Consider the following 16881-nt stretch of genomic DNA (forward strand, 5'->3'; position numbering starts at 1 on the left):
AGCAGTAAACTGTAACCTGCATCTGTCTCCCCCAACCTGCCCAGGGGGAACTTCCTGTCTAAAAGTTCAAAATGCTGGATAATCTTTCAGTCTGCTAAATGATTTTGCTTAAAATGTGTCTCACATATTGTTAGCATATTTTCCACTTAATCTGTCAAATTTAATAGCCCTTCTAATGACTAGAGTAATTGTTAGGGGGTGTGCTCAAGGGATGTTTGGTCTCTTGAGATGGATATTCCATGCCTCTGTCCACCCTGATGTTCATCATCTCAGTTAGTAAGCAGTACAACCATAGAGATCCTTCAAAAATATTAGTATTAGTATTCTAATTCCTAATACTATGTGCACAAATATGGCTGTGTTCGTAAATTCACTCTGGAGTGCCAGAATGCCCTCAGAGTGCTCTCTGGGCGTTCGTCAATTCGGAGCGTTGTCACATTTCGCACCCCTTGCGTTCAGAGGGCACGCACACTGGACGCTCTGGCTGAGGAGTAGGGTTGACCCGAGCATTCTGACCTCACAATGGCAGTTAAGCACCCACGTTGGCTATCTTGCTAGCTACTTCCAGACACAAATGAGAGAACACCTCACTCTGACCATTTTACTCACCCTAGCAGAGCTGGTTAGGCTGTTTTCCTGTTATCTAGTGACTGTAAATGTGTTGCTGGTAACAATTTAATAACGTCTTTTTGCCAACGTTTACTGACACCGATCATATTCAAAGGGTGTTGATTGTTTGTAAAATCATCAGTTATTCTGCACTCTGGCACACTGACGAGAGTGCTCTGAAATCGGAGTAGATAACCAGAGTGAATTTACGAACGCACCCTGTGTGTTGATCTATTCTCCTATCCCCTCGTAACAAAAGAACCTGAGCAACACCTGTTCTGCTTTAAGCTCAGCGGCAGTAAGAGGGGTGTTTGGGGAGCAAGCTCTAACGCATAGAAGCTGGGTTTCACAGTGCGCAACAAGACCAGTGGACGCGATAATAAGTGGATGCTAGTGACACCTAGATGCAGCAGGAGCAAAATGGACAGAAACTTAATGAGAAAGTCAACCACCTCCTCCTTCCCCCTCTCTCTGTGGTATTGTCAGAGTTGAAAGCCGGGCCATCATGGAGCTGCTACCGGTGCCAAGTTGGATCCCCGTTTTGGCACCGTAGCTTCCCTTTAGAAATCAAAGCCTTTTTTTCTTCATATTTTTGGTTGGTTGTGATTGATTTTAATCATGATCGAATATTTGTCATCTTATTTTTATTATAGAGCAAAGCTACTTCTGTGTGTGCCTATGAGGTAAGAATATATTCCATGACTGCTGCGCTCACAAGACAACATCACATTTTCCTTCCAGACCAGAAACGATGAAAGACAGTTTCAAGGTCCAAATTCATCATTATTGTTCACTTCGACTGGTATGTTTTTTTCCCATCTGCAAGCTGTTACACATTTTTGTTTTCAGAATTAGTGCACAAAATAACATATTTTCCCTAATCTTTTGTATAGTTTGTTTATGAAACACAAACCAGAAGATTTATTAAGATTATTCTCTCTCTCTCTCACACACACGCGCGCATGCACACACACACACACACACACACACACACACACACACACACACACACACACACACACACACACACACACACACACACACACACACACACACACACACACACACACACACACACACACCAGAACAATAGCATGTGTTTTCATCAAAGTAATCCAAAAGTAAGAACATCACAATTGAAATCACTTTCTCCTGCAATGGAATGTGGTCATTATAATTTATGTAACATTTGGTAGCAGCTCAATAAGAAGCTATTGGTGTCTTGACGTAGTCTAGGATATAAAACAAATCAACAAAACACTTGGGAACTGGATATACTATAATAAGGGGGTAATCAAATAACCAATTGATTATTGATTGGGCTATAGCCCAACTCCACCAATCCCAGCCATAAAATCTATCAATAAAGTGCCACTTCACTCAGTGAGAAACAATTGAAACCATGCATGCGTCTGTTCTGACAATAAAAATAAAATGGGTGATTTTACCTTGACTCGAAGCACAGAAGGTAACAAAAAGCACTAAGAGAGTCCGTGCTGCGGTGGATGCCATAGTGAGATAGTGCGCTAGTCCTACGGTGCAGCGCAACAGAGGTAGAGAGGAGGGAGAGAGAACTAGTACATGGAGAGAGAGGGCTGCCATGGGCTGGGAGAGGGGGACAGACAGACTGTTGGCGTTCTGTTCCCCCGTAGTCTGTCTCCCTCTTCCGGGGAAAAGCGGGACTGGCCGAGAGTTGCACCGGGATGGAGGGATGGGATCCACAGTCAATTGCGCACCAGATTCGAAGATGGATCGCAGCAGGTGGGACCATAGAGAATGATAGAGGACTCTAGCAGCCAAAAGGGACGGCAGGTAGCCTAGTGGTTAGAGTGTTGGACTAGTAACCGAAAGGTTGCAAGATCGAATCCCCAAGCTGACAAGGTAAAAATCTGTCATTCTGCCCCTGAACAAGGCAGTTAACCTGCTGTTCCTAGGCTGTCATTGAAAATAAGAATTTGTTCTTATCTGACTTGCCTAGTAAAAAGAAAGGTGGTTATAGCATGGGCAGTGCCATTGAGGGTTTCCACCATGCTTCTGCCATTTAAAAGTAGTCAAAGTAGTCAACTGGGTGGGGATTCCTAAGGAATGTAGCTTCGCTGCCCATGTTGTCACAGACGCTATAATGGCACAGATTTATAAAGATGAGTCCTCTATCTGTCTTTATGGGTGGGACGTATCCCGTATTTGCATAATTCCAGGGGTAGAGTCTTTGGGGAAGTTAAGGCTTAATTATTTTTCTAAGCTGTATCCTACAATTTGTCAGAAAGAGAAAAACGCCTCACTCTTAAAAGTATGTTGTGTTTTGTTATATCCAAATTCTCACAGTCAACCTGGGGTTTTTTTGGAGAGAAAAAAAGCTGTGCATGTGACAGGGTTGCTGTGGTGAAAAAAGTACCCAATTGTCATACTTGTAAAAGTAAAGATACCTTAATAGAAAATGGCTCAAGTAAAAGCAAAAGTCACCCAGTAAAATCCTAATTGAGTAAAAGTCTAAAAGAATTTGGTTTTAAATATACTTAAGTATCAAAAGTAAACGTAATTGCTAAAATATAGTTTGGGTGTCAGGGAAAATGTATGGAGTAGTTGTTGAAAATATAAATAGTAAAGTACTGATACCCCAAAAAACTACTTAAGTAGTACTCTCAAGTATTTTTCTTAAGTACCTTACACCACTACTGGGTAGGAACCAGGAGACCCTTCTTATTGGGGAATATGTAGAATGTATAAATTGGTCATGGTTAGAAGCTTTTGTAAAATTAATGTCAGATTTGACTTTGCATAGCAGGTTAGGAGAACTTATGCAGCAGGTTAGGAAAATTTACGTAGCAGGTTAGGAGAATTAGGTTAAGGTTAGGAAATTGTTAGGGTTAGTGAAAATACAAAAAAAGTATACTTTTGAGTTCATTTGACAAAAGCTGGATCCCTTCTAGCCATGAGCGTATAAATTGCACACCCTTAAAACTGTTAAGATCAGAGCCTTGTCCTGAAGGTTTGTGCCTTCCCTCAGAAAACCACAGCCTTAAAGATAGATTCCTTTATTGCTACATCCATTTTTTGACCGATAAATTTATCTTATGCTATATAACCATTGATTCTTGAAGAATATAACTTATAAATGCCTCATGAGATTAGTTCAGCTGTCACACTCCATCAGAGACCAAAATATAAGCTTGTTTTACTCCAATGTTTGTAAATCATGTAAATGTAAACACTGTATAGCCTCAAAACATGGTTCAAACTCAAATTTGTATCTAATCGATTGTCAGTCCTTGTATCCATAGCTCTGTCTACGAATTTGAGAGTGGTACAATTTTATCTGGCCCCTCCCTCAGCTTTTTACCGAGACAGAGGTGGGGTGACGCTTTGTTAATGTTTCAGTTAAGGATTCTAGCTTGAAGTTTAACAAGGACCTAAGCTTTGGTAAAAGGAAATCACCTGAGGGGTATACTACAAAGCAGGATCAATGACTTAGCCAGCTGTCATGCTTCAATGTTTAGAAATAACTTAATGTTCAGGAATATATGCTTAAAATGGGTACGTATTGAATAACTTGTTTCAACAAATAACCAATATTCAAGTGTAGGTTCATTAATGCACCAGTAACTCTTTTTATATCTGAGTGTTTATCAAAGTTAGCTGGTTTACTCATTGATCCTGCTTTGTAGTATACCACTCTGGTGTTTTTACAAAGGTTCACATTAGTTCACTGTGTCCTGTGAGGGCAGAGATGAGAATGCTTTGCCCTCCAAAACAGTGCAAAGAAAAAGTCTAGGCTGGCCTATCTGGTAACATCTGCCGTTTGACTTGTGGGCCCGCATGGCCATGCTCAGGTTTTCTCTTCTCAGTTGATTTTGTTTTATTGTTCCCTTGGAGAAGGACAAGTATAAACCGTGTTTATCAAACAGTCATTGAAGACATAGAAAATAAAGAGACTATGAAGTATGGCGCCAATGTTTTCACTAAACTGAAAGACCAAGGCAAGGAACATCAATTAATGCATGAACTCCATAGCCAGCATGTGTAAGATTTGGATTGAAGTCATTTGATATACACAAGGGACTAATGATTTTGGATGGGTTTGTATATGCAGGATCATAGAGACACAAAATACAAACAGACAACAGACTGTTTCCCGGCAGTGTTGCCGGACTGGTCCACATTTGGCCAATGGCAGTTCAACTAAGGTCTTAGCTTACATATGTAGGATCTTAATTTGAGTTAGTTTGCTTCAGCAGGAAAATAATCTTGCAGCAACAGCAAATGTGAATTATTATGTGGATTAAAATGATTCATATATTTTTTGGGGGGCAAATCAAGTCTTTTTTAAGGGTGTGCAATTTATGGCTAGAAGGGATCCAGCTTTTGTCAAGTCTGACATTTTAAAGTGGAAATTACAAACTTTAGAAGCTTTTTAAACCTCAAATACAATACAGGTTTGCATTTCCTGCTGTACAGGAAAATTCTCAGAAACAATTGAGTGATCAAATTAAGATACTACATCTGTAAAGTAGTCAGAATTGTTCCGTTGAACAACAAAGGAACCTGATTGGCTGATTATCTGTTGATGTTCAACGTGAATTTCTACGTGCCATTCCAAAATGACTGCTGTGGCTTCTGCTAAGTAGCACGAGGACAAAAAAGGCAGCTTAATTAATTTGAGCAGTATTTCAATCTTCCCGATTTCTCAGTTGTGATAATGGGATAATTATGAGTACAGCAACATTTTCCATCCCTGGATTGACATATGTTCTCGAGCCATAGTGTGCATTCAGAAAGTATTCTGACCCCTTGACTTTTTCAAAATGTTGTTACGTTATAGCCTTATTCTAAAATGTATTAAATTGTTTTTTTCCCTCATAAATCTACACACAATACCCCATAATGACAAAGCAAAAATAGGTTTTAGACATTTTTGAAAATGCATTAAAAATAATAAAACTGAAATATCAAATTTACATAAGTATTCAAACCCTTTACTCAGTACTTTGTTGAAGAACCTTTGGCAGTGATTACAGCCTCAAGTCTTCTTGGATATGACGCTACAAGCTTGGCACACCTGTGTTTGGGAGTTTCTCCCATTCTTCTCTGCAGATGCTCTCAAGCTCTGTCAGGTTGGATGGGGAGCGTGGCTGCACAGCTATTTTCAGGTCTCTCCAGAGATGTTTGATCGGGTTCATGTCCGGGCTCTGGCTGGGCCGCTCAAGGACATTCAGAGACTTGTCCCGAAGCCACTCCTGCGTTCTCTTGGCTGTGTGCTTAGGGTTGTTGTCCATTTGGAAGGTGAACCTTCAACCCAGACTGAGGTCCTGAGCGCTCTGGAGCAGGTTTTCATCAAGGATCTCTCTGTACTTTACTCAGTTCATCTTTTCCTCGATCCTGACTAGTCTCCCAGTCCCTGCCACAGAAAAACATCCCCACAGCATGATGCTACCACCACCATGCTTCAACGTAGGGATGGTGCCAGTTTTACTCCTGACGTGATGCTTGGCATTCAGGTCAAAAGTTCAATCTTGGATTCATCAGACTAGAGAATCTTGTTTCTCATGTCCTTTAGGTGCCTTTTGGCAAACTCCAAGAGAGCGGTAATGTGCCTTTTACTGAGGAGTAGCTTCCGTATGGCCACTCTACCATAAAGGCCTGATTGGTGGAGTGCTGCAGAGGTGGTTGTTCTTCTGGAAGGTTCTCTCATCTCCACAGAGGAACTCTGAAGCGCTGTCAGAGTGACCAGCGGGTTCTTGGTCACCTTCCTGACCAAGGCACTTCTCCCCCGATTGCTCAGTTTGGCGGGGTGGCCAGCTTTAGGAAGAGTCTTGGTGGTTCCAAACTTCTTCCATTTAAGAATGATGGAGGCCACTGTGTTCCATCTTTCCTTCATTGGTACAGAAATGTTTTGGTACCCTTCTCCAGATCTGTGTGTCGACACAATCCTGTCTCAGAGCTCTACAGACAAGCACAGTGCTGTTTATGACTTTAAGCCTATCAACTCCTGAGATTAGGCTGGCAATACTAAAGTGTCTATTAGAACATCCAATAGTCAAAAGTATATAAAATACAAATGGTATAGAGAGAAATAGTCGACGCGTCATAATTCCTATAATAACTACAACCTAAAACTTCTTAACTGGGAATATTGAAGAACTTGGAATATTGAACCACCATCTTTCATATGTTCTCATGTTCTGAGCAAGGAACTTAAACCTTAGCTTTTTACATGGCACATATTGCACTTTTAATTTCTTCTCCAACACTGTGTTTTTGCATTATTTAAACCAAATTGAGCATGTTTCATTATTTATTTGAGACTAAATCGATTTTATTTATGTATTATATTAAGTTAAAATAAAAGTGTTCATTCAGTATTGTTGTAATTGTCATTATCACAAAAATATATATAAATCGGCCGATTAATTGGTATCGGCCTTTTGGGGCCTCCAATAATCGGCATTGGTATCGGTGTTGGAAAATCATAATCGGTCGACCTCTAGAATGAAGACATCAGAAATGTAATATTATGTATATATACAGTGTTGTAATGATGTGCAAATGGATAAAGTACAAAAGGGAAAATAAATTAAAATTAACATAAATATGGGTTGTATTTACAATGGTGTTTGTTATTCACTGGTTGCCCTTTTCTTGTGGCAACAGGTCACCAATCTTGCTGCTGTGATGGCACACTGTGGTATTTCACCCAGTAGATATTGGAGTTTATCAGAATAGAGTTTGTTTTCTAATTCTTTGTGGATCTGTGTAATCTGAGGTAAATATGTGTCTCTAATATGGTCATACATTTGGCAGGAGGTTAAAAAGTGCAGCTCAGTTTCCACCTCATTTTGTGGGCAGTGTGCACATAGCCTGTCTTCTCTTGAGAGCCAGGTCTGCCTACGGTGGCCTTTCTCAATAGCAAGGCTATGCTCTCTAAATCTGTTTCCTTAATTGTGGGTCAGTCACAGTGGTCAGGTATTCTGTCACTGTGTACTCTCTGTTTAGGGCCAAATAACATTCTAGTTTGCTCTGTTTTTTAGTTAATTCTTTCCAATGTGTCAAGTAATTATCTTTTTGTTTTCTCATGATTTGGTTGGGTCTAATTGTGTTGCTGTCCTGGGGCTCTGTGGGGTCTGTTTGTGTTTGTGAACCGAGCCCCAGGACCAGCTTGCTTAGGGCACTCTTCTCCAGGTTCATCTCTCTGTAGGTGATGGCTTTGTTATGGAAGGTTTGTGTATCGCTTCCATTTAGGTGGTTGTAGAATTTAACGGCTCTTTTCTGGATTTTGATAATTAGCGGGTATCGGCCTAATTCTGCTCTGCATTCATTATTTGATGTTTTACGTTGTACACTGAGAATGTTTTTGCAGAATTCTGCATGCAGAGTCTCAATTTGGTGTTTGTCCCATTTTGTGAATTATTGGTTGGTGAGCAGACCCCAGACCTCACAACCTTAAAGGGCAATGGATTCTATAACTGATTCACGTATTTTTAGCCAGATCCTAATTGGTATGTCAAATTTTATGTTCCTTTTGATGGCATAGAATGCCCTTCTTGCCTTGTCTCTCAGATCGTTCACAGCTTTGTGGAAGTTACCTGTGGCGCTGATGTTTAGGCCAAGGTATGTATAGTTTTATGTGTGTTCTAGGGCAACGGTGTCTAGATGGAATTTGAATTTGTGGTCCTGGCGACTGGACCTTTTTAGGAACACCATTATTTTGGTCTTACAGAGATTTACTGTCAGGGCACAGGTCTGACATAATCTGTGCAGAAGATCTAGGTGCTGCTGTAGGCCCTCCTTGGTTGGTGACAGAAGCACCAGATCATCAGCAAATAGTAGATATTTGACTTCAGATTCTTGTAGGGTGAGGCCGGGTGCTGCAGACTGTTCTGGTACCCTCGCCAATTCATTGATATATATGTTGAAGAGGGTGGGGCTTAACCTGCATCCCTGTCTCACCACACAGCCCTGTGGGAAGAAATGTGTGTTTTTGGACTAATTTAACCGCACACTTGTTGTGTACATGGATATTATAATGTCATATGTTTTTCCCCAACACCACTTTCCATCAATTTGTATAGCAGACCCTCATGCCAATTTGAGTTGAAGGCTTTTTAGAAATCAACAAAGCATGAGAAGACTTTGCATTTGTTTTGGTTTGTTTGTTTGTCAATTAGGGTGTGCAGGGTGAATACGTGGTCTGTCGTACAATAATTTGGTAAAAAGCCAATTTGATATTTGCTCAGTACATTGTTTTCACTGAGGAAATGTACGAGTCTGCTGTTAATGATAATGCAAAGGATTTTCCCAAGGTTTCTGTTGACGCATATCCCACAGTAGTTATTGGGGTCAAATTTGTCTCCACTTTTGTGGATTGGGGTGATCTGTCCTTGGTTCCAAATATTGGGGTAGATGCCAGAGCTAAGGAGGATGTTAAAGAGTTTTAGTATAGCCAATTGGAATTTGTTTTCTATATATTTTGTCATTTCATTGAGGATACCATCAACACCACAGGCCTTTTTGGGTTGGAGGGTTTTTATTTTATCCTGTAGTTCATTCAAGGTAATTGGAGTATCCAATGGGTTCTGGTAGTCTTTAATAGTTGATTCTATGATTTGTATTTGACCATGTATATGTTTTTGCTGTTTGTTCTTTGTTATAGAGCCAAAAAGATTGGAGAAGTGGTTTACCCATACATCTCCATTTTGGGGAGATAAATTATTTGTGTTGTTTTTTGTTTGGTGTTTTCCAATTTTCTCAGAAGTGGCTAGATTCTATGGATTCTTCAATTACGTTGAACTGATTTCTGACGTGCTGTTCCTTCTTTTTCCGTAGTGTATTTCTGTATTGTTTTTGTGATTCACAATAAAGAAGGCGTAGACTCAGGTTTTCTGGGTCTCTAGGTTTTTGGTTGGACAGGTTTCTCAATTTCTTTCTTAGGTTTTTGCATTCTTCACCAAACCATTTGTCATTGTTGTTCATTTTCTTCAGTTTTCTGTTCAACATTTTTTGATTTGATTGGGAAGCTGAGAGGTCAAATATACTGTTTAGGTTTTCTACTGCCAGGTTTACACCTTCACTATTACAGTGAAACATTTTGTCCACAAAATGTTCTGGTAGGGATTGAATTTGTTGTTGCCCAATTGTTTTTTAGTAGATTTCCACACTACTCTCCTTCCATTTATAGCATTTCTTAATATTATTCAGCTCCTTTGGCTTTGATGCCTCATGATTGAGCAAAGCTCTGTTCAAGTAGAGTGTGATTTTGCTGTGGTCTGATAGGGGTGTCAGTGGGCTGACTGTGAACGCTCTGAGAGACTCTGGGTTGAGGTCAGTGATAAAGTAGTCTAAAGTACTACTGCCAAGTGATGAGCTATATGTGTACCTACCATAGGAGTCCCCTCGAAGCCTACCATTGACTATGTACATGCCCAGCGTCAAGACAGGTCAGTCACTTAGCACCAAGTAACTCATTTTGCCTACCTAGTAATGGCAATAAGACCTCTTGGTCCAACTATCTGATGACAGATGGACTCACACACCAGTCTCTTCTGTCTCTGGTCTTTATGCAGGCCTATTGTCCTTCTGAGTCTCTGAGCCTTGCCCACACCTCCCTCTGCTGGTCACAATTGCTATCTGCGCTCGAAGAACACGTCCCGCATTACGCGGTCATCCAGAGACGTTTGGATGCCTGACGGGAAGGCCTGGTCCTGACGGACCCCCTCTGAGGTTGTCTTCATTGGGGGCTGGTCTCTGTTGGGGGGGGGGCAGTGTGTGGAGGGAACAGCAAAGTGTTCAGCAACCATGTTAGCAATACTCATTCAGCTTGTACAGCATGTACATTCATTATACAGATATTTAGTGGAGACCTTCTTAATGATCTTGGCAGTTCAGCTATAATTAAATAAGTCTGAGTTACAAATGGCACCCTATTCCCTATTTAGTACACTACTTAGACCATGGCCCATAGGGAAGGTCAAAAGTAGTGCACTGTAGGGAATATTCTAGGGTGCCATTTAGGAATTTTTATTTTTTATTTCACTTTTATTTAACCAGGTAGGCTAGTTGAGAACAAGTTCTCATTTGCAACTGCGACCTGGCCAAGATAAAGCAAAGCAGTTCGACACATACAACAACACAGAGTTACACATGGAATAAACAAACATACAATCAATAATACAGTCTAAAAATCTATTTACAGCATGTGCAAATTAGGATAGGATAAGAGAGGTAACGCAATAAATAATGCCATGGTGGCAAAGTAATTACAATATAGCAATTAAACACTGGAATGGTAGGATGTGCAGAAGATGAATGTGCACGTTGAGATACTGGGGTGCAAAGGAGCAAGATAAAAAAAAAAAAAAATACAGTATGGGGATGAGGTAGATTGGATGGGCTATTTACAGATGAGCTATGTACAGGTGCAGTGATCTGTGAGCTGCTCTGACAGCTGGTGCTTAAAGCTAGTGAGGGAGGTACGAGTCTCCAGCTTCAGAGATTTTTGCAGTTCGTTCCAGTCATTGGCAGCAGAGAACTGGAAAGAGAGGTGGCCAAAGGAAGAATTGGTTTTGGGGGTGACCAGTGAGATATACCTGCTGGAGCGCGTGCTACGGGTGGGTGATGCTATGGTGACCAGTGAGCTGAGATAAGGCGGGACTTTACCTAGCAGAGACTTGTAGATGACCTGGAGCCAGTGGGTTTGGCGACAAGTATGAAGCGAGGGCCAGCCAACGAGATCATACAGTGGTGGGTAGTACATGGGACTTTGGTGACAAAACGGATGGCACTGTGATAGACTGCATCCAATTTGTTGAGTAGAGTGTTGGAGGCTATTTTGTAAATGACATCGCCGAAGTCGAGGATCGGTAAGATTTTTATGAGGGTAAGTTTGGCAGCATGAGTGAAGGATGCTTTGTCGCGAAATAGGAAGCCGATTCTAGATTTAATTTTGGATTGGAGATGTTAAATGTGAGTCTGGAAGGAGAGTTCACAGTCTAACCAGACACCTAGGTATTTGTAGTTTCCCACATATTCAAAGTCAGAACCGTCCAGAGTAGTGATGCTGGACGGGCGGGCAGGTGCGGGCAGCGATCGGTTGAAGAGCATGCATTCAGTTTTACTTGCAATAAAGAGCAGTTGGAGGCCACGGAAGGAGAGTTGTATGGCATTGAAGCTCATCTGGAGGTTAGTTAACACAGTGTCCAACGAAGGGCCAGAGGTATACAGAATGGTGTCGTCTGCGTAGAGGTGGATCAAAGAATCACAAGCAGCGAGAGCGACATCATTGACGTATACAGAGAAAAGAGTCGGCCCGAGAATTGAACCCTGTGGTACCCCCATAGAGACTGCCAGAGGTCTAGACAACAGGCCCTCCGATTTGACATACTGAACTCTATCGGAGAAGTAGTTGGTGAACCAGGCGAGGCAATCATTTGAGAAACCAAGGCTGTTGAGTCTGCCAATAAGAATGTTGTGATTGACAGAGTCGAAAGCCTTAGCCAGGTCGATGAGTACCGCTGCACAGTAATGTCTCTTATCGATGTCAGTTATGATATCGTTTAGGACCTTGAGCATGGCTGAGGTGCACCCATGACCAGCTCTGAAACCAGATTGCATAGCGGAGAAGTTACGGTGAGATTCAAAATGGTCGGTAATCTGTTTGTTAACTTGGCTTTCAAAGACCTTAGAAAGGCAGGGTAGAATAGATATAGGTCTGTAGCAGTTTGGGTCTAGAGTGTCTCCCCCTTTGAAGAAGGGGATGACCGCAGCAGCTTTACATTCTATGGGAATCTCAGACATACGAAAGAGAGGTTGAACAGGCTAGTAATAGGGGTTGCAATAATTTCGGCAGATAATTTTAGAAAGAGAGGGTACAGATTAGAGGTCGACCGATTATGATTTTTCAACGCCGATACCGATGCCGATTATTGGAGGCCCAAAAACCCCGCTACCGATTAATCGGCCGGTTAAATTTTTTTATTTGTAATAATGACAATTACAACAATACTGAATGAACACTTATTTTCACTTAATATAATACATCAATAAAATCAATTTAGCCTCAAATAAATAATGAAACATGTTCAATTTGGTTTAAATAATGCAAAAACAAAGTGTTGGAGAAGAAAGTAAAAGTGCATTATGTGCCATGTAAGAAAGCTAACGTTTAAGTTCCTTGCTCAGAACATGAGAACATATGAAAGCTGGTGGTTCCTTTTAACATGAGTCTTCAATATTCCCAGGTAAGAAGTTTTAGGTTGTAGTTATTATAGGAATTATAGGACTATTTCTCTCTATACGATTTGTATTTCATATACCTTTGACTATTGGATGTTCTTATAGGCACTTTAGTACTGCCAGTGTAAGAGTACAGCTTCCGTCCCTCTCCTCGCTCCTACCTGGGCTCAAACCAGGAACACATCGACAACAGCCACCCTCGAAGCAGCATTACCCATGCAGAGCAAGGGAAACAACTACTCCAAGTCTCAGAGCGAGTGACGTTTGAAACGCTATTAGCGTGCACCCGCTAACTAAGTAGCCATTTCACATGGGTTACACCAGCCTCATCTTGGGAGTTGACAGGCTTGACGTCATAAACAGCGCAATGCATTGCGAAGAGCTGCTGGCAAAACGCAGTAAAGTGCTGTTTTGAATGAATGCTTACGAGCCTGCTGCTGCCTACCATCGCTCAGTCAGACTGCTCTATCAAATCATAGACTTAATTATAACATAATAACACACAGAAACACGAGCCTTAGGTCATTAATGTGGTTGAATCCGGAAACTATCACGTTTATTCTTTCAGTGAAATACGGAACCATTCCATATTTTATCTAACGGGTGGCATCCATATGTCTAAATATTCCTGTTACATTGCACAACCTTCAATGTTATGTCATAATTACGTAAAATTCGGGCAAATTAGTTCGCAACGAGCCAGGCGGCCCAAACTGTTGCATATACCCTGACTCTGCGTGCAATGAACGGAAGAGAAGTGACACAATTTCACCTGGTTAATATTGCCTGCTAACCTGGATTTCTTTTAGCTAAATATGCAGGTTTAAAAATATGTACTTCTGTGTATTGATTTTAAGAAAGGCATTGATGTTTATGGTTAGGTACAGTCGTGCAACGATTGTGATTTTCTCGCAAATGCACTTTTGTTAAATCATCCCCCGTTTGGCGAAGTTGGCTGTCTTTGTTAGGAAGAAATAGTCTTCACAGTTCGCAACGAGCCAGGCGGCCCAAACTGCTGCATATACCCTGACTCTGTTGCAAGAGAAGTGACACATTTTCCCTAGTTAAAAGAAATTCATGTTAGCAGGCAATATTAACTAAATATGCAGGTTTAAAAATATATACTTGTGAATTGATTTTAAGAAAGACATTGATGTTTATGGTTAGGTACACGTTGGAGCAACCTTTTTCGCGAATGCACACCGCATCGATTATATGCAACGCAGGACAGGCTAGATAAACTTGTAATATCATCAACCATGTGTAGTTAACTAGTGATTATGATTGATTGATTGTTTTTATAAGATAAGTTTAATGCTAGCTAGCAACTTACCTTGGCTTCTTACTGCATTTGCGTAACAGGCAGGCTCCTCGTGGAGTGCAATGTAAAGCAGGTGGTTAGAGGGTTGGACTAGTTAACCGTAAGGTTGCAAGATTGAATCCCCAAGGTGACAAGGTAAAAATCTTTCGTTCTGCCCCTGAACAAGGCAGTTAACCCACCGTTCCTAGGCCGTCATTGAAAATAAGAATGTGTTCTTAACTGACTTTCCTAGTTAAAAAAATATTTATAAAAAATAATAATAATAATAATTTTTGAAAAAAATCGGCAAATCGGTGGCCAAAAATACCGATTACCCATTGTTATGAAAACTTGAAATCGGCCCTAATTAATCTGCCATTCCGATTAATCGGTCAACCTCTAGTACAGATTGTTTAGCCTGGCTGATTTGTAGGGGTCCAGATTTTGCAGCTCTTTCAGAACATCAGCTATCTGGATTTGGGTGATGGAGAAGTGGGGGAGTTTTGGGATGCAGAAAGTAAGAAGTAAAAAGGCCTTAAACAAAGTCAGTGATAACAAGTCAATACAGCACTTTTTCTAGTGAGAACATACAAGATAAACAACTTCCCTTGACATCAAAGCGAAGTTATCACAATATCAGTATGGGAACAACTATTATTCTCTCTAGCCTGCCCCCTAGGTTCTACATTGTGATTTAATTGCAATTGAGGTGTGTATCTTCCTCAAATCAAATTTTTATAGCAATAACACCATAAACTCATCGACTGTTCTGTCTCAACAATCTCTTGCCTAAACCTCTGCCAGTCACACACACACACACACACACACACACACACACACACACACACACACACACACACACACACACACACACACACACACACACACACACACACACACACACACTCACACACACTCACACACACACACACACACACACACACACACACACACAGAGAGAGAGAGAGAGATTGAATTTCTCCTCAGATAGCGTTTCACCTGGTGTTCTAGCAGGTTTCCTGAGATGTTAGATGTAAGGCCCTAAGAGAGTGTTTGTGTCAGGTTTAGAACAAATGTTTAATGTCAGTCTTTAAACGGGTGTGAAACTAAGAAAAAGGTTGTGCTAACACAGGCAGCCCAATTCTGATATTTTTTTCCAATTATTGGTCTTTTGACCAATCACATTAGATCTTTTCCCATCCGATCTTTTTCAGAGCTGATCTGATTGGTTAAAAAAAATATCCGAATTGTAAATTGTAAATGCAGCCTAATCGCTTGTCATTTGGGATGTGTGGTTGGTCGAATTGTGTATCAGGTTCGGATGGGCACATCATGAAATGCATTTGAGAAAAATATAAGTGGAGTGATGGGCAATTGTAATGTGTGGTTGAGTATGTTTTATTTTGAAATAATATATTAATTTAGTACATACAGACTACAAGGCATTAACAAGTCCATTGCCAATAGCCTACAATGTGCTTTCTAAAATTGAAAGCAGTTATGACAGTCTAGGTTCATTAAGGCCTACTATTCAACAAATATTTTTGTTGCATCAGTAGTATTTTGTTTTAGACGCATCTGTTCACAATAGCACGTAAGAGTACATGTAAAAACATTACAGGAATATTTATTGACTACACAACTTTAGATCTTACATCTGCTTCCAGAAGTATTTGTCGCTCTCTTTCACTGGGATGACGAAGTGTTTGACGGGAAGTCGTGTTCCTGTCTTGTCCTTATAGCTCTCCCGGTGTTTCTGAGAGTGCTGCAAACCAACGTTCATGATTACCATGTTATGTAAAATGAGGCATCACATCGGTATGTTGAAAACAACTCATAGAGAACCCCCATCCCCGTCTCACCTCTCCGAAGCTTTTCAGCGTCTCCTGGCGTTTGAAGTCCACATTAAAACGGGCCCAGTAGGGACTGTTCAGGGTCCTGTTGCGGCTCTGAGCCCGCTGGGCCGACACTAGGAGCCCGCTGTTGGAGAAGATGGACGGGAACATCCCACCGCGGCTGTACGGGATAGTGCTGCAGGCCATTGCCCCGCTGCGGAAGTCCTGAAAGTATTTGATGGTGGCATTCCCGAATGTGTCTCCATACAAGAACTTTGAAGTTGGAACATATCCGCAGTATCTTTACAAATGAGAAAGTAAATAAATAACATGTTATTAACTTATGAAACATATTTTATCCAAGCCTACTTGTCCGTAGGCAACTCGTTTCTTATGGTTCTGTCCATTTTGCAGGTGCGTTGCTCACCCGGGCATTAAGGAAGGTGGGATGTAGGTCGAGTTGTTGTGCGTGATAAGCGTTCCATTTCCTCTGAGTGCCATGTTAGTGTTATTATCACCCGAACCCTCGAACCACGCAAGACGGAGCACGACAAGCAGCTGCCAAGCACCAGACCAAACACAGACTGACCCACACCTCCGGGCTAACACCAGGCGACCAGAGAGCAACAAAGAGTTGCCTGGCAACTGCCCTTTTACTCAGCGTGGCCGTGCTGGTCACGAAATAATGACAAAACTGTGCCATGCATATCTGCACTCACATTTTCTTGCGTGACCTAAAATAGGATATCACGTAAAAACTATTAATAAGCTTAATTACAATTGAATTAAGATCACATTTTTTTATATTTTTAAATACATTTGGTCATCTTGAAATCTAAGCTATAGAAATTGCAAATGACTGGCATATATGGAATTGTGGTAGCCTATAGGTGCAATGAAATTGCAATAAAA

The 16881-nt window shown here is 41.1% G+C and overlaps 2 protein-coding genes across 2 annotated transcripts in view; both read right to left on the minus strand.

Annotated features, from left to right (window-relative positions):
* Window positions 1-2157, minus strand: part of fndc1 (fibronectin type III domain containing 1) — a 201016-nt gene extending 198859 nt beyond the window's left edge. The window contains exon 1 of the mRNA XM_082976974.1: window positions 2058-2157. Coding sequence (XP_082833100.1) covers window positions 2058-2121 — 64 coding nt within the window. The 5' untranslated portion in view covers window positions 2122-2157. The remainder of the gene's footprint in view (window positions 1-2057) is intronic.
* Window positions 2158-10152: 7995 nt separating this feature from the next.
* On the minus strand, window positions 10153-16638 carry cimip2c (ciliary microtubule inner protein 2C). The gene is made up of 4 exons (XM_014205724.3): window positions 16397-16638; window positions 15997-16270; window positions 15790-15899; window positions 10153-10347 (listed from the first exon to the last, which is right to left on the minus strand). Exons 1-4 carry the CDS (start codon window positions 16468-16470, stop codon window positions 10227-10229), a joined length of 579 nt encoding a protein of 192 aa, XP_014061199.2. The 5' UTR covers window positions 16471-16638; the 3' UTR covers window positions 10153-10226.
* Window positions 16639-16881: the final 243 nt, after the last annotated feature.

Source organism: Salmo salar, chromosome 06, assembly GCF_965601325.2.
Source record: "Salmo salar chromosome 06, fSalSal1, whole genome shotgun sequence".
In the NCBI taxonomy this organism is placed as follows: Eukaryota; Metazoa; Chordata; class Actinopteri; order Salmoniformes; family Salmonidae; genus Salmo; species Salmo salar.

Coding starts and splice junctions, on each gene's coding strand:
- cimip2c (XM_014205724.3), bottom strand. CDS start 16,470: ATGGCACTCAGAGGAAATGGAACGCTTATCACGCACAACAACTCGACC. Junction 16,271..16,396: donor CCACCTTCCTTAATGCCCGG/GTGAGCAACGCA, acceptor TCATTTGTAAAG/ATACTGCGGATATGTTCCAA. Junction 10,348..15,789: donor AAATACTTCTGGAAGCAGAT/GTAAGATCTAAA, acceptor CCCCCCCAACAG/AGACCAGCCCCCAATGAAGA.